Source organism: Bombyx mori, chromosome 14 (assembly GCF_030269925.1).
Source record: "Bombyx mori chromosome 14, ASM3026992v2".
NCBI lineage: Eukaryota > Metazoa > Arthropoda > Insecta > Lepidoptera > Bombycidae > Bombyx > Bombyx mori.
The window spans coordinates 1,729,267-1,750,441 of record NC_085120.1 but is presented as its reverse complement, the minus strand read 5'-3'; the positions used below and the strand labels follow the sequence as shown (position 1 = coordinate 1,750,441).

Below are 21,175 nucleotides of genomic sequence, written 5' to 3'. Positions count from 1 at the left end.
TGCTCAAAGCTCTAAGGAAGCTTCCCAATTAGTCGACAGAGTGCAACGTAGGCACTATCCGACTTCAGTGATGGTTTGGTGGGGTATTAGCTATGAAGGAGTGACTGAGCCATACTTTTGTGAAAAAGGTATCAAAACATCGGCACAAGAGTATCAAGATACTATTCTTGAGAAGGTAGTGAAGCTCCTTAACAACACCATGTTCAATAATCAAGAATGGTCCTTCCAGCAAGACTCGGCGCCAGGTCATAAAGCTCGGTCTACGCAGTCTTGGTTGGAAACGAACGTTTCGGACTTCATCAGAGCTGAAGACTGGCCGTCTTCTAGTCCCGATCTTAATCTGCTGGATTATGATTTATGGTCAGTTTTAGAGAGTACGGCTTGCTCTAAATGCCATGATAATTTGGAGTCCCTAAAAGAATCCGTACGATTGGCAGTGAAAATTTTTCCCATGGAAAGAGTGCGTGCTTCTATTGATAACTGGCCTCAACGTTTAAAGGACTGTATTGCAGCCAATGGAGACCACTTCGAATAAGCTGTTTATACTTTAAATTGTTTTATATTTATGTATTAAACTAACACACTGTAAAAGTAATAGGTACATGTTATTTGCAATAGAATTTTTTTTTCCTTTGTCTCGAGTATTTATGGCAAGACTAGGTATAGAAGAAGATATAGATTTCTAGCATATCGAATGCTTAACAATTCTCGTGGTCGCGGATTACTGTTTGTTATTTGTCGACATTTTGTCTTGTTCGACCGCGACGGGTCAACGCGAAGCCGCCGTCGCGCGAAACATGTCTTGTCGGATCCCCCGGATTCACTCTCGGTGCTTTTAGGACCCTCAAGTACCGGTCACCGTCCCCATCGAACTCGTCGATTACGACGAAGCGGCATAACAGAAAATAAAGTCTTGTGTGTAAGACTCATTTTATAATTAGAAGTAAGATATCGACGCTTGAAAGGCAAACGTGACTAAGCGACAATGCGTGAACTTTACAGTAGACTAATTTAAAGTTGAAATACCTGAAAAAAAAAATATTTTAACGAATCTACCTGTAGGATTGAAATGATTTTAATAGCCCTAGAAATATATATTTTTTGCGCATCGAATATGCTTATTGCCTATCATTTATGTACAAAGAAAGCAGTTATTGTCGCTTTTCAAACGTCGATATGTTTTATATTTTAAGCATTTAATGAGTTTTTTTTAGTGACTTTATTATTGGATGATTATTGGTTATTGAATGTGTATATTTTTTACGAATATTTGTACGTTGAAGTTATACTTTCTTTATTCATAAGAAGTGTTTTTAATTATATGACCACCATGGTATACGTGAAAAAAAAATGCAGTCAAGTAATCCGTGACTCCCAAAAATAATATTAAAAAATATTTTTTCTGGAACTTATTAGAATATGATTTCGGGATATAATTTTATTACTATCACTCGTAAAATCCCAATTAACTACAACGTAAACAATTACCTCCTCGATGTTTCAAAACGTTTAGGAGCATATTTCTAATTATATTCGCCACTTAACTCGAAGACAAGACTCGAGAAGTTTCTACAATCATATCAAACTGTTTTTTTAATGCTACTAACGCCATCTGTTTGTTGGTTTTCACAGACAAGTCTTAAACAGTTTAAATGCTCAATGCATCCACGGATTCTATAAAGGTTTAGAATTTAGAAAAATAAACAGTAAAGTAAATAGGTACTGGTGATTACTGATAAATTTTGAATACTAATGATTTTTGTTTTTAATTATCAAGCATTAATTTAGAATAATTCGATGGAATTCAAATCAGCTTATTTGAACCATAGAAAGTACAAAAAGGCCTCGGTTTAAATTACACGATGCTATTCCTTCTTCGAGCAAACTGTTCATTCATGATTAAATTTTGAATTGCCGCCAAAATAATAGAAAAAGCCAAGAAAGAAATGTTATTCTCCAAACCAGTAACAGAAAATAAACTTCTACTTATGTAAGACTCATTTTGTAATTAAAAGTAAGATATGTTTTATGTTTTATGCATTTAATGAGTTTTTTTTATTTGAGTGGCTATATTATTGCATGATTATTGAATGTGTATATTTTTTACGAAATTTATATGTTGAAGTTAAACTTTATTCATAAGAAGTGTTTCTATTTATATATGACCACCACTGTATATGAGAGTGTCAGGAACCGGTAGGACCGTTCACATTAAATCTTCTAAAATTAAAAACTTTTTAATAAAACAAAAATTTTTAGCGAAAATTTAGATACATTGGTCGTCGCTAGCCACTTTTGTGAACTGATTCACTTGTCTAATTCGACTTTAAGACAATCCCGTACGGGTCTCTGATACGTTTCCATGTCCTCCATCTTGGGTTCCACGGATCCAAGTCTTCCGCACTGAGTCAACTGACCCATTACTGCTGACGTGAGCACCGGTGGCGAATCGCCATCTGATGAACTGCTTCCAGCTTAAGTAATGGATCAATAAAACAAAAATTATACATACATATCCAATCATTATATTATTTTTTAAATTATCACAATATTTACAAAATATAATACTAATCTATACATAGATTAGTTTTTTTGTTGACATTTTTTAAAAATAAACAGCAAAAACAAACGTAAAGGCTTACGCTAATTATTCCATCATTAAATTTAAACTTATTTCATTTAACCTATAATATAAAAAAAAATTAAATTAATATTTTATTTTAACTTTACAGAAATTAAATGACGATTGAAATTCATTTCATTTTTCTCTTCAAAGCTTTTAAATGCTTTAAAACAAATTGAAATTATAAGTTAGTGTCCGGGCCTAGGGTTGTACTAAGGAAAATAAACTACTTACACCAAGAAACGGAATTACATATAACACAACCTTACGCGACTGGTGTTTGTTTGTGTTAAAAGTTATTGAGATATTACTTGCAGCGGCAGTGTCGATGCAACCATAAGAATACAGTAGTTTTTTATAAACAGCTTTGTTCGTTTATAAATATATAAAAATATTATATCTATATTGACTATGTAGTAACCAATCCGTATATAAATAGGTAAAAACGAAGATAATTAAATATTATTTTCTCTGCATTTTGTCAATGTATTTTCTTTCTTTTTTGTTCGGTAACTATTGACGAGCTTCAGCCTGTGTTACCAGTACAAAAAAATCGAAACTGCTTTATTTTCCCACCTTTACAAGAAAAATATCAAAACTCTTGGCCAAATACTATTAATAAATAAATAGGCTGTGTAAGGCAATTATTAACCGAAATGGAGCAGAAGACAGGCTAATAAAATTACAAACAAATTTCTACTTCACAGCACGCAATGTAACTTAAAAAAACAAGTGCCGCGCAAGTTCAATGACCCTCGAGTAGAGGTGGATATTACATTGCGTTTAGATATGACTTTTAAAAAAATATTTTGACTTAAAGTAAATGAAAATTGTCGATTGATGTTAATACCTCGCTACCGGTCCGGGTTCGAGTATTGTTTTCGGCTTTCCTGCGCGGCGACCTGCATGCTTACCTACCTAGATTAGGGATGGTCAATATTCATCGATATTAAATAAACATCGATGTCATGATTAGCTAAAAAACATCGATTTTTTTGTTTTGTTTTGTTTTATTTTTTAGTCATAACATCGACACAACGATGTTATGACTAAAAAATATCGAATTATCGAATAGTCCATATCTCTTTTAGGACCATCTAACGGTGGATGTACTTTCTAGCTAGCGACTCCCTAGATGACACTGATTAACGTAATCGGTGTAAGCCGTACTACATAAACGTGTGTAAAATTAAGAAAATGTAAATTGTGAAGTGTGATGTCGGAGTCAAGCCCAATAATTGAACGCCCGCTTATAATCCGTAAAACGTAGTTTTAACTAATAATAAACATGTATAATAAATAAAATAGACAGTTTAATTTCCTACCAAAAACATCGATGCTTTTAGACATCAATGTTTATCGTACATCGATACTTTTCGATAATCGATGTTAACATCGATTTTTTTCTAATATCGATCATCCGTAACCTAGATGCTTGAGGCTCTTCGATTTAATACAAAGTATGTAAACACTCACATTCTCTTTCGTCTATTGTAATAAGAATGTCAAGAAGTAAATGTGCAAAAGAAAATATTGTGTTTCTATTTAAATTATTGATTATTGTTTTTAGAAAAATATATTCTATCGTCCGTTTAAATTTTTTAGCTTTATTTCTATAGGCGAGCGGCGGCGGCGTAAAATTACCGCTCAGTGTCATAAGTGGGCAGACGAGCCCACATAGCGTTAAGTGGTTGCCGGTTACCATTGCATTGCACAAGACACTTTTTAGTTTTTATTTTTTGTTAATACTATATTCCCGTCGATACAACGCCTGCAATTTGAGCCAATTTTGGAATCTTTGAGCGCATAACGAAGTTTGTGTGTCAAGAATCGAGCTCATATGTACTATTGGGTTCAATTACACATGATAAAATACATTTTTGTAATTGTATAATTTCATTCACCAATAGTGCTGAAAAAGTGCAACTTCCCTGTTGTCTATATACATATATATGTGTACAATTATTAGTAGTACTAACGTTAATTGGTGCGGGACGACCTCCAGTGAACTGTATGATTAGTGCGAGTTTCTTAACGTCATCGATAGCGTAAAGTTAACCCAATTTTGTATGCAGTTGGAACAGCGCCCCTAGCGGCAAACGTACGCAAACGATCCCATTCCATACAAATACGAGCTGACTTTTACGCTATCGAGAACGTTAACTCGCACTAAGCACACTGTTCTTGTTTAATCCCTTCAATTATATTTTAGAGTAATCTATCTGTGAAGTATGGCCCTCCACCGCCGCCACCGCCCTCGGCTGATGTAACATTGTGTTTAAAACTTTCTAAATATTTAAGGCAATTCCGATTTCGTTTGTCGACATTGAAGTACGCGACTAGGATCGCGCGTCTTTACAAAAATATATATCTGCACAATCACACAGTTTATAATCACAATTTTTATTCAGAATGTTTTAATTTTATTATCCTTCGTCGTGTGGCGTGTTTGATGAGTTCCCAGTGAGAGGAGCGGACTGTGCTGTGATCCTCACGTCGATGATGTCCGCGGGCGATGTTGACCGCTGACCTACCATTGACTATGGGCTTAGCTCGTTATTAAGACTATAGACGTCCATTAGTCACATAAATGAATATGTGTAATGTACACACGTCGCATAGGTTCCCAGTACAGAGGGCGCTGGTGACGTCAGCCGGGGGACCCCCGGGCTGGGAACTCATGACTCGGGTTATGCGAGTACTTTACTGAGCTATTGTATTATAGTAGACTATTTTATCGTCCGAGACGTGCCCCCCGCGCCGCCACATACTGAATATGATGACAGCAGTCCATGGGCATCAGCTGTGCCGGTCTCGACCGTTTCTGCGGCGAGTGCGGATGAGATTAGTATCAACAGTAGCGTGCGCACGTGCGGCGCGAGGACCGCACCAACGGCATCTAGTGCTGCTATTTCAGAGTATTCATCTCTTTGAGAGTGTGGTGAGCTTCATTGTCGTATCGATACGAACGGTTTGATGAAGGCGCCGACGTGGGCGCGTCACTCCTTGTACATGCAAGTGACGATGTAGAAGGGCGCGCGGTCCCTCATGGCCATGCGGCCGAGGTACTTGGTGAAGGAGGCGGCGCCGGCGTCGCAGTACACGAGGTTGAGCGCGTTGTTGGCCGGCGGCAGCGACACCAGCGCGCCGGGCTCCGCGCCGCCCGCCTCCTCGGGCGCCAGGTAGTGCGTGGGGGCGCAGCCCCGGGCCGGCGCGCCCACGTACAGCACGGCCTCCAGGCGCGCCTGCTGGTACTGCTCGCGGGGCGGCAGCAGCTGCGGCAGAGACAGTCCGTTAGCGCAGCCCTACGCACACTCGCGGGCGGAGACTTCGGCGCGACTCACGGTGAAGCAGCCGGCCGTCCACTGCTGCACCTCCAGCTTCTCGCAGGTGGCCAGCCCCAGGTCCGTGCAGTCCGTGAGCAGCCTGAAGAACACGTTGCTGGTGATCAACTGGACCAGCTCCCGGATGGGGTGCTGCTTGTCCTGGGCTTGCAGCCAGTCGGGGGGCACGCGCGAGTAGCGGCGCAGGTTGGACGGGCCGCACGGCTCCCACGGCACGGCTGGCGACATCAAAATACTCTTTAGTCAACGTTACCGGGGTCCTACATGAGAGAGCGATAGCGATAAGCTGCTCACCCGGGTCGCGCAGCGCCTCCAGCAGCTGCCGGTACTTGTGGTCCAGCAGCAGCGCGTGCAGACACACCTCGCTCTCCCGCTCCATCTGCGCCTGCACCTGCGCGCGGCTGCGGGCCGACAGGTAGCTGCCCTCCACCCACTGGTTCAATAGCACCTGCACAAACAACAATGAGTACGTTTGTTGAGAAGCACTCACTGCCTGCATCTGTACAATTGCCACCTTTAACTTTCATTCTTGGACTGAAATGTCAAAGATATATAACAATTACCTTGAGAAGTAAATTAATTAAATACAAAAATTACTGTGCTACAATGAGACTTCTGATTGTTTTAAATTAAACCGACAGTTTTTAAGAACAAGCATGCGGATAAATGTACACATAATAATGCGTCCTATCAAGTTTTAGTTTATACGTTTTGTACTCACGACTTCCGAATGCGGGGGTGTGGGGGGCAGGTAGGGCGGCGCGGGGGCGGGCGGCGCGGCGGGGGGCGGGGGGCCCGGCTCCGGTCCGTGGAACCAGCCGTTGATGGACAGGCGGGGCAGCTCCAACGACAGGACCTCGCTTACCTGGGGGCACGCGCATCGGTACAGGGGGGCGACTACATCACAGTCGCGCCGTCTGCCAGACAACGGGTGCACGCTCGCGGTCTCCGTCGGGCGGCTACCGAGCCGCAGACTTACATTCACAGACATCAATATTTACTTTGTATTACATTGTTAATTCCCACATTAGGTATATATTTGTTATTTCGCAAACAAATGAGTTCAACGGCTAAAGTAAATTTTTTCTGACTTTAAACCGTCTCAATAACTTGGAAATTTTCAGACATGCCAAGCAACGATGACAAAACATTAATTTCTTGTTTCCACTTAATATCCTGACAGGAACCAACAGCATTAGGTAATTATTATTTTGATTAATAATTCATCTTGCTATTGGAACATGTTTTTATTAGATTTGAAACTGTGTGTTGAAATTATTATTATGAATTTCTTGAATAAGCTAATATAAAATAGCAATTTTAGCATTATATCAACAACTGAAAGTAAATAACGCTTACTTGGTGGTATGAATCAACACCGACTTTGAAGAAAGCTAACATATTGTTCTTAGGGTATATTCGGTGCACCACCTCTGTAGGCCGACCTTCCTCATCCTTAGCGAAAAGTTCTAGGGCTCCACCCATTTCTTCTTTCCAGCCTCCACACTGATCATCAACCTGTAGATAAAGCCAATAATCCAAATCATAACAATATGTTAATGTAAGTTTGTCTAATGAACTTTTGTTCTGATATTCTGTATGTATTTGCAATAGTTAAAATTTTTTTCAGTTTAAGCCCTTAAGACCGCGTTTTATTCTTTCATACCACAGCAAAGCCAGACCAGGCTCAGTAAATCTATTATCTAAAAGAACAGGTCTAATACATAAAGATTCTACAGAATGGGTCTCACATGTCAGTACACATTTGAAGCTTCTGGGCACTATGCAGATTCTGCCCGGTTTGCTCCACTTAGTACATGAGAAGAGTACTGAGAAATCATTTACCATGAATCTGTATTCCTGTTTATACCACAATCTTGAACAAATTCTCCTACAAGGTATCTTCTGAGCGCTATGACTGTAAGCTTCCTGTCTGTAACACAAGCACCTGCACACACGCAATGGCGACCATGACCAGGTGGAGATATGCTGGTCCGTGTTCAAGGGCAATAGAAAAATGCAGACCGCTTAATGAGGTACACTACCTGTATATTATGATCCCCTCCTCCATTCTCAACTGCTTGCCGTGGCAGTGTCCAGGGCGCAAGATAGAAGATGAAAGCCACTCTTCGATCTCCAAGCAAGTCGTCGTGAACGAGCAAATGATCCCCCGGACCATAAAGTGAACATGATGCTGATACTGACGTCAGCTCTAAGCCTGTTACCTTTGATACCTGAAATTTTATGTAATATATACTTTATTTATATTCAGATGGAAAACCAGGTATGGTGAAATTTCACCACACAGAATTAGTGTGAGAGAACATTAAATGTAGAAAATCAATCATCTGGTAATACAAAATCTAAGATAACATAATTAGGAGTGGGTAATATCGGTTTTGCCGCGTATCGAATCGTATCTATATATCGAGTATCAATATCGGATATTGAATCTATATATTTTCTGAATCTATATATTGATGGATGCTAGTAGATTTTCTCGATTCATGATATTTGAGATTTGAAACGATACGCTGATATAATATTGTAGTAGATATAGATTTAAGTCAACGTTATACGGTTGGTTTTCTGATATCAATTTATAATATGATTTTAAAGTAATAAAAAGAACATGAAAATAAAAATATCAAAAAAACTTTCCTTCATGCTTTTATCAGGCTTTAGGACTGGCTACATTATTTTCAGTTTTTAGTATTTTGTGTCTTAATTTAAAATTACAAAATATACGAAAAGAGTGTATATTTCAAAAGTTTAATACAAACACAAGAAATAAACTCAATTATTTGGATTCAACTAAAAATAGAAAAATGTGTACTTTAAAAATCAAACACAAAAAACTTTTAAGTATTTATAAACACTTGTCCAAAAATTCTAGTTCAAGGTCAAAGCGCGTGAAATCAACGATGCAAATAGGCTATACTGCATTCAAGTTAGGGTCGAAAGTTGAAACTTCTTTCCTAAATTGTATCCTGCTGATACGCTAAGAATAATCTACAGACATATGTACTTAAATATAAGGTTTACAATTGAATGGATAATGCCTGTTTCTGTTTCATTCATCACATGATATCCCTATCGTGCGCTCACTCACTCTGGCCGATTCGATACGAACCAAACGAATATTGCTGATACACGAATCGGTACGATATGCCGATGCGCATCACATCGAGCAATATCGTGTATCGGCTGATATCGATACATAGATTTCGATTCACGAATCGGTACGATATGCCGATGCGCATCACATCGAGCTATATCGTGTATCGGCTGATATCGATATATAGATTTCGTGCGGGGCGATATCGGATTCAACGATATTGCTGCGATATATAGATATTGAATCTAGATACGATTTATATTACCCACTCCTAAACATAATATTCCGTTTGTTCAGTTATATTCAACTCAATATGTATTGATTTAAAAAAGGGTAAAAACCCACAACATCCAAGCTCTCTACGAAAGCTGATCTTATTTTGGATTTCAGTATATATAGTTTCTGAACACTTATTATTTATTGTTTTTGTATTTAGCATGTTGTAAGCCCGCACAGGTTACCTTTCTGCCTATTATCGCCTGAGAATTTATTTCTGGTTACAGGCTGCAATACAACAGTTATTAGATAAGACAATTACTTTGTAATGTCTATGAACTCCAATAACCACTTAATGCCAGCCACAAATGGAAACTTACAAATTTTAATACAATTAAAGGCAAATAAATTTAATCTATAATTAGAAAAACTGGTCTTTTATAGCTCAACAATTTAAAATACTAGTTATTAAGTTACTGTAGTAAATAATATAAGTAAATAATAGAGTTAGTAGACTTTTTGCTTTTTTAATTATGATTTTGGTATTTTGGTTAAATTGGTTTTTTATGTCTTATAGCCAGTTAAGATAGTGTATAACTTACTTGAGTTAGTACTATCATTATGGACTTCTACATTTTGAAGCAAACCAATAAATACCAAATCCTTCAGTACAAAAATCTAAAATAATTTGTTTAAGAAACTTATAAGTCTAAAGTTATAAAATTAATCATACGAACCCAATTCATAACATCAGTCTTCAGTAGATCATATATCCCTCGAATACTCCTCTGCCAGCTCAAGCTAGCCAGGTCTGTAGTCTGGTGGAACTCATACAAATCCATCTTTTTCCTAGTCCAATCTAATGTGTTTATATCATCCACAATATTATTTATAATGTCAGGATTCATCAGAAATTTGTGTATCTGACACAATCTAAATGGGTTACATGTGATTGTCACATTTGAGCTTGTGTGATTCTTCAACTCTTTCCAACTTGTCGATAACTCATCTATAATTTCTTGAGACTGAAATTTTTTTTTATTTTATAATAACCTAAATGTAGCTGTCACACAAGAAATCAAACAAAAATCTGATTGCACAGTTCATATTTACAAGTTTTTGGTGATTATAGCCAGCTTTAATTGACATTTCAGCCATCAGTCAACCGAACATAAATATCTACCCAGTACAATATCTTTATAGTTCCCTACAAACTGGTGACCCCTGTGTGATTAGAAAATACAACTTTTTAATATTCCCTGTATAATTAAATTAATATTTCTTTTAAGTACACAAGTTTAACTGTGTTATATTAATTTCAAAATTAATATTGAATAGTTTAATACGCATTGAAAAGTTTTTTTCATCAAGGGGTGATTAATACCATTTTATTTGGTATTAGTATCAACAATTCGATATTTTTGGAATGAAATTCATTGAACTTCAATTAAGTTCTTCAATTAAATTCAATTGAACTCCAATTAAGTTTACCCCATTCAAATAGCTAAAGAAGTTTGTTATGATCTTTTTTTTCCAAATTTTAAGCTTTAAATGGCTCTCCTATTATGTTGCAGATATGTTGCTTAAGCCAAATAACCTTTCATCCCTCAATATATATAATTAATATATAGATTAAAAACTTTCCAAAAAGCTACTAAAAAAATTACTTATGTTTTATGAATTATGTTATATGAGTCGACTATTATCAAAGCCGGCAATGTGACTTTTAGACAATAATTGGTAAATCAAAAAAACGAATTATTGACTTTGTATTCCATTGGCAGTCACAAAACTCTTCTGAACGACATCTTAGATAAATAACAGGTTAAGTATTAACATTTATTTAATGCAGGTTTTGAACCGTATTCTTTGAAGGAGACGATTATATTCAAATCAATCTGTATTGACATATCAATAACATTTTTTTGTCCAAATGCACAGATTGCCACCTTTGATAATAGACGACTCATAGACAACACCATATTCTAATGTGCTAATTAACTTAATAATATTGAATATAAGTTTAAACACTGATTAGCTGGGGTGGGGAAAATCCATGATTTAAAACCAAGGATTCAATTGCTCCTTTCCTTTTACTTAAGCTATTGGCAAGCACCACCAGTACTAACACTTGTCTGACAAAAGATGACAATTCAGTTTGTCTACTTACTGTAATTAAAATATTAAATTTGGGATCTTCCATTCTATTTGCTCTAGGGTTACGTTGTAGCTGCATTGATTTACTTATGATCTTGTCCTCCAAGACAATCGAGTCATCTTCACACTCAGAGTCCGAACTATAGTCAGATGACGATGATGATGATGAAGAATAATCTAAGAAAATATAAGCCTGATTTAATAATTTAAAGTTATTGTTTGGCTAGTGATATTTTAAAATATTGTCTCTACTACGATTATGTACTATTAAGTAAATAAATTTGAGCAATTACTACGTTTGAAAACATTGAAGGAATAAATGAAAACTACATTTAAATTTCGCGCCATATTAACAAGGCACAATGTCTCACACAAACCAGCAAGTAACCCACCTCCGCGTATTCTTTTAACTTCATCAGCAGATGCTTGATATGAATTCACAGCACAAACATCAGAGTCGTCACTTTCAGTATCAGATATCTCAATAACTGTGCTAGAAAGACGCCGCTTGGCGGGTGGACGTACATCGTCCGTAGTCGAGTTTTCGACCTCACTCTTGGTCGCAGCATTGTCTTCAGGAGTCGTGCTCGATGGTTCCTCGGCATCATTGATAGCCGAACTCATTTTTATAAAACAATACTCTACATAATACACGACAAAACAGAAACGTTCGAAAAACCAAAACGAGACGCCTAACCTCAAAATATTGTTGACGTCTTGCTGCTTATTTTGGCAAAGACTGAATAATTAGACTGCCAGTTTCAAGTATCAATCTATTTTCTTTTGGTTTATACTTTTTTAAATTACATATTGTCATACTCATAAAAAAAGTATTATAATTGTCATTATTAGTAATGATAATGTGTCTTTAAAAAATATTACAAAATAATTATTTAAAAATACATCGTGCATGTTGACATTGAATCAAATATGGGGTGCAAACCCTATACAGTTTATGTTGAAATTAATTAGCAATGCAATAAACAAGTTTTACTCTTTAAGTAATTAGAGTTAAATTTCAAATATATTAAATTTTATCATTTTACGCGTAGCGTACCAGAGTAGCAATTGCTGTTATTCCCAGATCGCAGCCACCAATTTAGGACAGTGGATCCGGAACTGGCGCATCGACATCAACCTATGAAAAGCACAGCCGTGCTCTTTGAAAGGGGTTGTCCTCCCGACACCACTGCTAGAACCTCGTCACGATTTACGCGCAGTAACTCCATTCCCGCCATCAAAATCTTTGGTCAGCCCATACCGTGGGCCTCGAAGGCCAGGTACCTAGGCGTCACCCTAGACAGAGGGATGACATTCCTCCATATTGTCCCCTCGAAACAAGGCGACACTCTACAAAACTTGCACACGCTCTGTCATGACCTATGCAAGTGTAGTGTTCACTCACGCGGTCCGCATGAACATAAACTCCCTCCAGGCCCTCCAATCCCGTTTCTGCAGGTTAGCCGTCGAAACCACATGATACGTGAGGAATGTTGACCTCCACGATGATCTAAATTTAGCGCCGAAACTTAATTTTTTTTTATTGCTTTGATGAGTGGACGAGCTCACAGCCCACCTGGTGTTAAGTGGATACTGGAGCCCATAGACATCTACAACGTAAATGCGCCACCCACCTTGAGATATAAGTTCTAAGGTCTCATGTTTTAGTTACAACGGCTACCACACCCTTCAAACCGAAACGCATTACTGCTTCACGGCAGAAATAGGCAGGGCGGTGGTACCCACCCGCGCGGACTCACAAGAGGTCCTACCACCAGTAATTACGCAAATTATAATTTTGCGGGTTTGATTTTTATTACACGATGTTATTCCTTCACCGTGGAAGTCAATCGTGAACATTTGTTGAGTACGTATTTCATTAGAAAAATTGGTACCCGCCTGAGATTCGAATACCGGTGCATCGCTCAGCACGAATGCATCGGACGTCTTATCCGTTAGGCCACGACGACTTCAAAGTATCTTAAGGTTCTCAAAACGCTACTACGACAAAGCGACACGATAATCCTCCTAATGTGGCTGCCGCTAATTACCTATTCGACCCAGACGACGCGCGACGGGACAACGCAAAGCCGTCGTCGCCTGATGGCTCCTCTTCACAATCGGCCATGATGGGCCAACAAATGATCGTCCATCATCGCCGCTATGATCGGGCTATCTCCACACAATCGTGAACGTTCATTTACTGACTGTCTACTGATATGTTAAGACGTCTAGATATCGATGATGGAAGTCATTTAGTTAATGTGCGCGAAAAAAGAATCGTGAAACCTTTTCTTTTTAAATTCCCTTTGTAGACAGATGATCATATGGCCCACCTCATGGTGAGTGGTTACCGTAGCCCATAGACTTCAACAACAACAACAAAACAAGGTCCACGCAACCATAGTTTTGTAGTCGACACAATTGACACACACTCGAGACAACTACATCCTGACTAATCGGCGATGGTGGGGACGCTAGGTTTCCTACTTCAGTGGGACGCTCACACAATCATGGGCCATCATTCCTTTGATCTACCGACACAACACCGATTGTGCACGATCATACGCGATGATGGCCGATCACACACATTTATGCCCTCTACACTATCGTGAGTTTCTATAATCGCCCATCATGGCCGATTGTGAAGAGGAGCCATGAAACATGTCTTTACGGATCCCCCGTTGCTCTCTCAGTGGTTTTAGGCCTCTCAAATACCGGTTAGGGTTACCGTCCTCATCGAACTCGTCGAATGTCGAAAAGAAAAATAAATAACGTTTAAAAAAAAAAAAAAAATTCCTTATTATTAATTAGAAGTGGGAGAAAATGATTGTTAATTAACAAATACGTATTTAAGTAATAAATTTTTTTTTGTAAGGAACTTTTTTTTAAGTCATTATTTGTATCAAAGATTTTAATTCAAATTTATAGTTTAACAATTACCACACTTGCAATGTTTATGTTCAAGCAGAAAAAAATATTAGTTAACCAGTACACAAATAATTGAAACATTGGGATAAAAAAAAAACAGGCGGATTATTGTTCGTTTATTTATCCAGTAAGCCCCTGAATTTTTTCATTTCTTAAATTTGATATTTAATATGTTAAAATAATTTTTATTAATAAAGTGTCCCAAGTAGGCGTGGCTCACACAAGCCAGAGTACCCGTTTTCGGCCGTATTTTCATCCCTCTGGGAAAATTATAAGTATTGGTCCTACAGTTCCGGGAGTACGGACGTTTTTTTGGGTAAATTCCTTCTCTCTTTGAATCTTTTTTTAATTTGAAATCATTTTATTAGTTTTTGAGATATTTGCAAAAAACTAAACCCCCCTTTTTTTAGTTAATTGTTAATAACTTTTGCAAATTTTGCATGCGGAACTTCATTTTTTTCAAAAATCATCTAGATGCCATTCCATAGATTATACACATAATATATTCCGAATCGAATGACACCTCAAACATAATTTTCGGAGACTCTGAAAAAAGTTGACCAAAAAGGCACTTGTTAACTAGACTCAAGTATATTAGGTGTATAATCTATGACTAGACTAATGAATCTGTGCTACGTTGTAGGACGTCGATAACCTCAAATTGATTTTGAATTTTTTGTTGTATTTGTAAATAAAGTGCATATGTAAATCACTTTATATGATAACGTGTGAACCTTAAGTAGACGTAGACTGTAGATATACATATATCATTGAATTTAATTCAATTTCATCAAAATGTCCAAAAATATACACTCTACTAAGGAATCAAACGGACCTCAATGCCAGTACTTTGTACTGAGGAAAAAACGGCTGTGCCGTATGACTGTGCGTCCTGGCAATCAGTACTGCGGTGAACATCAACCCCCACCTAATGATTGCTTGGTATTTTATTTATTTATTGATTAACTAAACATTTGTTGATTTTTTCCAGTTTGAAAGGTGTCTTCCCCTTTTTCATATTCAAACACTCATGTCAGAGTGCTTGTGGTTGCGCTGATGTGTCTAAATGTTTCTACAATAATCTAATCTAATAGGTGTTATATGTTTATAAATCAATCATCATGTTTATGTGCAAAGATACACTTTTTATGGGGTTCACAACAAGCTCGTCTGGTAAACCTTTTACTAAAAAACTATGTCTTGGATTACATATAAAAATTTCAAAATCCTAAAAAAAACGCAAATCAGTTAAATACACAATGTTTGCACATTGCAATTGTTTTTTCTTTCTTTCCAGTCTGACAAACGTATTGCATGTCCCAACGATCCTAAGCAGTAAGTAATGTTTCTAAATGCAGTGAGACACCATAAATATGACTTAAATAACAATATTTTAAAAATAAAATACACAAATCATTTAAATAAAAGATACCAAAACATAAAACTGTGAATCTAGAGAGCACTGTCTCTAATACCTACTTATTCTAAATAAAATTTGTATTTTGAATTCAATTCTACACCATTAAAATATTACAAGCTGGAGTATCTACTGCAAAATTACCTCTTGACCCACTATAGCCATTAAAATAAAGTTTCTTTTTTTTACTGCTTAGATGGGTGGACAAGCTCACAGCTCACCTGGTGTTAAGTGGTTACTGGAGCCCATAGACATCTACGATGTAAAAGCGCCACTCACCTTGAGATAAGTTCTAAGGTCTCAAGTATAGTTACAACAGCTGCTGCACCCTTCAAACGGAAACGCATTACTGCTTCAGGGCAGAAATAGGCGGGGTGGTGGGACCTACCTGCGGGGACTCACAAGAGGTCCTACCACCAGTAATAATCTAACATACTTTATGCATATCACTCTTCAGTTACATGTTTTATTTCTATAAACCACACACAGAGGCACCTACATCCATGGCCTTCTGTACTTCATCAGTAATTTAGGGCTTTGCTTGATCCACGGTTTCATTTAACGTATATATCGAAGTTGAGCACTGCAGTAAAAAAAATTGTCACAGTTATTTCTATAGCTCTCAATTTTCAGCACATGCTACATTAGCAAATTGGAAAAGCATCTAACCATCTGTAATGCTAGACAACAAGACCAGCCGCCCTACATTGAATACAACATCAATACTCCGATAACAAATGCAGTTCCTCGAATTTTGCTCAGCGAGATCCCTGGTGATATAATCATTCAGGTCATAAATAAAGTTAATTCATTATATGACAGTGAGTGTTGTTGTTAATGCTATTTATTTTTAAAGCTTTTTTTCGTAATAATAATTTTATATTAATTTATATTCACATACAATGAGACTATTGCACAAAACGTTTTTTACTGGTAGTAGGACCTCTTGTGAGTCAGCGCGGGTAGGTACCACCACCCTGCCTATATCTGCCGTGAAGCAGTAATGCGTTTCAGTTTGAAGGGTGGGGCAGCCGTTGTAACTATACTGAGACCTTAGAGCTTATATCTCAAGGTGGGTGGCGCATTTACGTTGTAGATGTCTATGGGCTCCAGAAACCACTTAACACCAGGTGGGCTGTGAGCTCGTCCACGCATCTAAGCATTAAAAAAAAAAAAAACTGCTCAATTCATTACATGCGGTCATTGTAATGAAGTGCATGGAGATGAAATTTATAGTGAGCTAACAATAGATCATACATATATTAACAAACTAAGATTAGCCACACCATGATCTATCTGTTTGAATCGAAAAAGGTGTTTTTTTTAAAAATCTTATTTAAATATTACACAAAAACATTGCTTAGAATAAACATTTTCATTTAATTAAAATACTTATATAGTCCTTGGTATTGGCAGAATATTTGAATAAATTGGTATGTGCATAGTTGTCTCTTTAAAACTTTTGCACATTGTTAATTTTACTTGGTAATTGGGTGATTTGAAGAGTGGCACAACATATACAATAGTGGTGACATAGTCTTCATTGGATACACTAATTTGAGACAGAAATTAGAATAGTGGAGAACCATTTTCGCACTGAAATACGAAAAACCTGTTTTCCTGATCATAATAATAATAATAAATATTTACTAACAATCACACCACGTTAACTGGTCTCGTCATAAGTTCGTAAAGAACTTGTGTTACAGGTACCAGGTAACGGAAATAAATGTAAGATTTTTTACATCTTATATTAAATACATATGTATATATAAGATACATCCATAACGCTGGAAAATACATTTATATTTATCATACAAATATCTTCCCTTGGCGGGATTCGAACCCGCGACCCCCTTGTGTAGTGACCATGTCACTTACCACTAAACCAGACGGCCGTTTATATTGACTTACTATAATATATTGACTTCATAATTATTTAAATAAGAAAGAAAAAAAAATTTAACTAACATTATAATTTTACAGAATTTATCAAATCGAACATAGTATCAATACCAGAGCGCGCTATCCATGCTGCTGTAGCACCAGAGTTCAATGAGGCGGATCGGCAGGAGAGCTCCCGCCGACATTTGCGGCAAACATCTAGCTTGTTATGGCTCGTGGAAGAAGAGAACCTAGTGGATAATGAGACTTGCTATGTGGAACTTGGAGCTGGCAAAGGTATAATAAAGAAATATTTATAAGTTAGACATATATATTATAATCTTATTCTTCTTTGTCACCACCTTATCCCACTAGGCGGGGTCGGAACAGTGATTTTTTCTATTCCATTCTCTTCTATCAGCTGTTATCCGAACACTCACTCCTCTCTCTCTCATATTGTTATTCATACATTCCATCCATGTCTTCTTCGGTCGACCTCTTCCCCCTCTACCTTACACTACCATTTCCATACGTCTCCTAGTCACATGCATCCCCTCTCTACGCATCACATGTCCATACCAAGCTAACCGTATAGATTATACAATAATTTGTATCTTAAAAAAATAATGGGGCTGTTTAACCTCATATGGATAGCTGCCACCATCCTGGCTGTTTCTGCTGTGAAGCAGTCATGCAGTCCGGCTTGAAGTCTATGGGTTTCGATAACTACATAACGCCAGATGGAGCATGAGCTCATTATGCCCTCTAGTGCAATTTTTTTTTCCTACCTAAACTGATCCGGGCGTGTAGGTGAGCTCACGGGGCTCAAACCTGACATTGTTGCTAACACGAACCCTAGCGAGAGCCGTGCTCCGCAGAATCTACCACCAGGTCGGAAACGCGACCCACTGCGAAGATCCGGCGAGAAACTCTGGGCTATGTCTGTGGGTTAATATGCTCGCCGAGCCCTTCGTCGCAAGCGACGGGTTCGACGAGAACGATGACCGGGAGTGCAATACAGATATGTCGGACAGGGCAGCTGTCGTTCTACGCGCACACGGCGTGGTGCGCGGGCGCGGGGTCCAGCGTGCTGCTGGTGGACCGCGCCACGCTGCGGCACAAGCGCGACGGGCGGCTGCGGGGGCGGGGCGCCGCGCGGCTGCGGGCCGAGTTGGCGCACCTGGCGCTGCACCGCGTGCCGGCCGCCGCCACCGCGCGCCGCCTCGTGGGCCTGGCCAAGCACCTGTGCGGCGTGGCCACCGGTAACCGACCTCCTAGGGACCACTTTACATTTTGCCCCCTCATTGCTTTAACTGTTACATATTTTTACGTCGGTAAGAGTAACGCCGTCTATCGCCGAATAGTCGAATAACCGAATATCGAAGGATCTAGTAGCATCTAGAACGCTCGAGAAGTACAACGCCATCTATTGTCAGATAACGGAAACACAATACTAGACTTGTGTGGAATATTTTCGATAATTCTAGGGATGTGGTATCGGCTATAAAAGCATTGCAGAGATGGCACGCAGTCAGTCAGTAATCGGAACTACTCGAAGCGAAACAGCGGACGGATCACCTGAAGCGAAGCGAAAGAAGCAAATTGAGAATTTTGAAGTGTTTGTGAACTGTTCTGAGTGTTGAATACAGTTTTAAGTTGTACTTTGTTGGAACATTTATTTGTCCCGAACCTCAGCGCGTAACAATATTTTGCCAACCCTCTCTGTAAATTGTCGAGATCTACAGCTCGTGAGCGACGGTGAACAAAAATTAATTAAAACATAGAACTAGCTAACAGCTCACCAGACAAACTGAGGAACAATTCACCTCGAGACGTCAGTTTGACAGATGGCGTGTTTTTTTTTATTATTGCCCTTGTAAGCAGACGAGCACACCGCCCACCTGATGGTGAATGGTTACCGTCGCCCATGGACTTCAGCAATGCCAGGGGCAGAGCCAAGCCGCTGCCTACCGTGTCAGACCGCGCCGACCACTGCCGCAGTATTCCATTTGATAAATACGGACCATTTGTCCGTTTGCTTACGGTGCACACGAGCGTCGCCTACTGCCATGTATATATACATGCATCAGTCTCAACTATCGTTGGCAGACTACGCGCTGCGGTGCATGACATCGGAGGGCGTGCTGGGGAAGACCAGAGGCGTGGTGATCGCGACTTGCTGCCACCACCGCTGCGAATACTCCGCTTATGTCGGCAACCGACACCTACTGGTGAGGCGAGACCGACCACTGACTAATAAACGAGTGGAGTAGCTAATATTACTATAAAATATAATAGGGTAAATCCGACTAACAGCAACATTTTCAAAATATACTTGCACATAAACAAGTCAGTGCAGTAAATGCTGGCAGGGTCGCCATGTAATGTTGTACTTTAGGAGGTGTTAAGGGAAAACGTCTTCTTGCGTGTATTCCATGTTTAATAATCATCTTAATCCTAGTTTATAATTATGAAGAAGCCTATGTTTCTGGGTGATCCGCCTTATTAGGGGGACATACGAGATTACACCTATTAATTATGTTATGTAATATAAATGCTATGCTATGCTATAATATATAAGTATACACACTTCATATGCAGTTTAACAATGACGTTGTGATAGTATATTCCCATTTATAATCTTTACTGGTGGTAGGACCTCTTGTGAGCCCGCACGGGTAGGTACCACCATCCCGCCTATTTCTGCCGTGAAGCAGTAATGCGTTTCGGTTTGAAGAGCGGGGCAGCTGTTGTAACTATACTGAGACCTTAGAATTTATATCCCAAGGTGGGTGGCGCATTTACGTTGTAGATGTCCATGGGTTCCAGTAACCACTTAACACCAGGTGGGCTGTGAGCTCGTCCACCCATCTAAGCAATTAAAAAAATAAAAAAGGTAGGTAAGTATGGAAATGTGCATTAAAATAATAATAACAATGAATCCAAAGTCAAATGATGTACACGTTCCCAGGACATGGGTGTAACCGCCGAAGACTTGAACGCGATGCTCGGGCTGGTGTCCTGGGCCACGTGCGGGGACGGCCGCAACCGACTCCACCGACAGAACAATCCGGCCAGCGACGAGCACTTAGCGACGACCGAAACCGATCACTCCAACAGTGAAGTCGGTTGTGACAATAATGTACCGGACGAGGCGCCCCCCGCCGCCGCAACCCACGAACAGCTGAAGCACAGCCTCAGTCGCGAGCAGAGGGAGCAGGTCGGCAGGAGAGCTAAGGCGCTGCTGGACTGGGGCAGGAAACTCTACTTAGAAGAAAAGGGCTTCAACGTGAAACTGTGTCACTACGTGCCCATCGGAGTGTCGCCGGAGAACGTCTGTATAGTCGCCACGAAAATGTGAACGTTTATTTAATAAATATATATATTCAGTTTTGTAAATTATTACCATGAGTTTAAACTTGTTGAATAATCCAACAAAGAACCGATTTATTCAAGAGCTGACGGACATGGGTGTTAAACAGTTA

General features: G+C 38.9%; 2 protein-coding genes across 3 annotated transcripts; one reads left to right on the top strand and one right to left on the bottom strand.

The window, feature by feature from the left end:
- Window positions 1–2,502: 2,502 nt before the first annotated feature.
- Window positions 2,503–12,194, bottom strand: LOC101739241 (prolyl 3-hydroxylase sudestada1). The gene is made up of 9 exons (XM_012696811.4): window positions 11,851–12,194; window positions 11,472–11,635; window positions 10,039–10,326; window positions 8,013–8,201; window positions 7,327–7,485; window positions 6,689–6,832; window positions 6,262–6,415; window positions 5,968–6,185; window positions 2,503–5,898 (listed from the first exon to the last, which is right to left on the bottom strand). Exons 1-9 carry the CDS (start codon window positions 12,080–12,082, stop codon window positions 5,623–5,625), a joined length of 1,824 nt encoding a protein of 607 aa, XP_012552265.3. The 5' UTR covers window positions 12,083–12,194; the 3' UTR covers window positions 2,503–5,622.
- A 2,653-nt stretch (window positions 12,195–14,847) lies between these two features.
- On the top strand, window positions 14,848–21,092 carry LOC101740311 (tRNA:m(4)X modification enzyme TRM13 homolog). Of its 2 annotated transcripts, XM_004922803.5 has the most exons (7): window positions 14,848–15,331; window positions 15,687–15,724; window positions 16,440–16,627; window positions 17,793–17,987; window positions 18,725–18,952; window positions 19,800–19,921; window positions 20,662–21,092. In XM_004922803.5, the coding sequence occupies exons 1-7, from the start codon at window positions 15,185–15,187 to the stop codon at window positions 21,049–21,051; spliced, it is 1,308 nt and encodes a 435-aa protein (XP_004922860.1). In that variant the 5' UTR covers window positions 14,848–15,184; the 3' UTR covers window positions 21,052–21,092. The 2 variants fall into 2 exon arrangements, with proteins under 2 accessions (XP_004922860.1, XP_012552705.1); XM_012697251.4 differs by lacking the exon at window positions 15,687–15,724 and having other exon boundaries at window positions 14,937–15,331.
- Window positions 21,093–21,175: the final 83 nt, after the last annotated feature.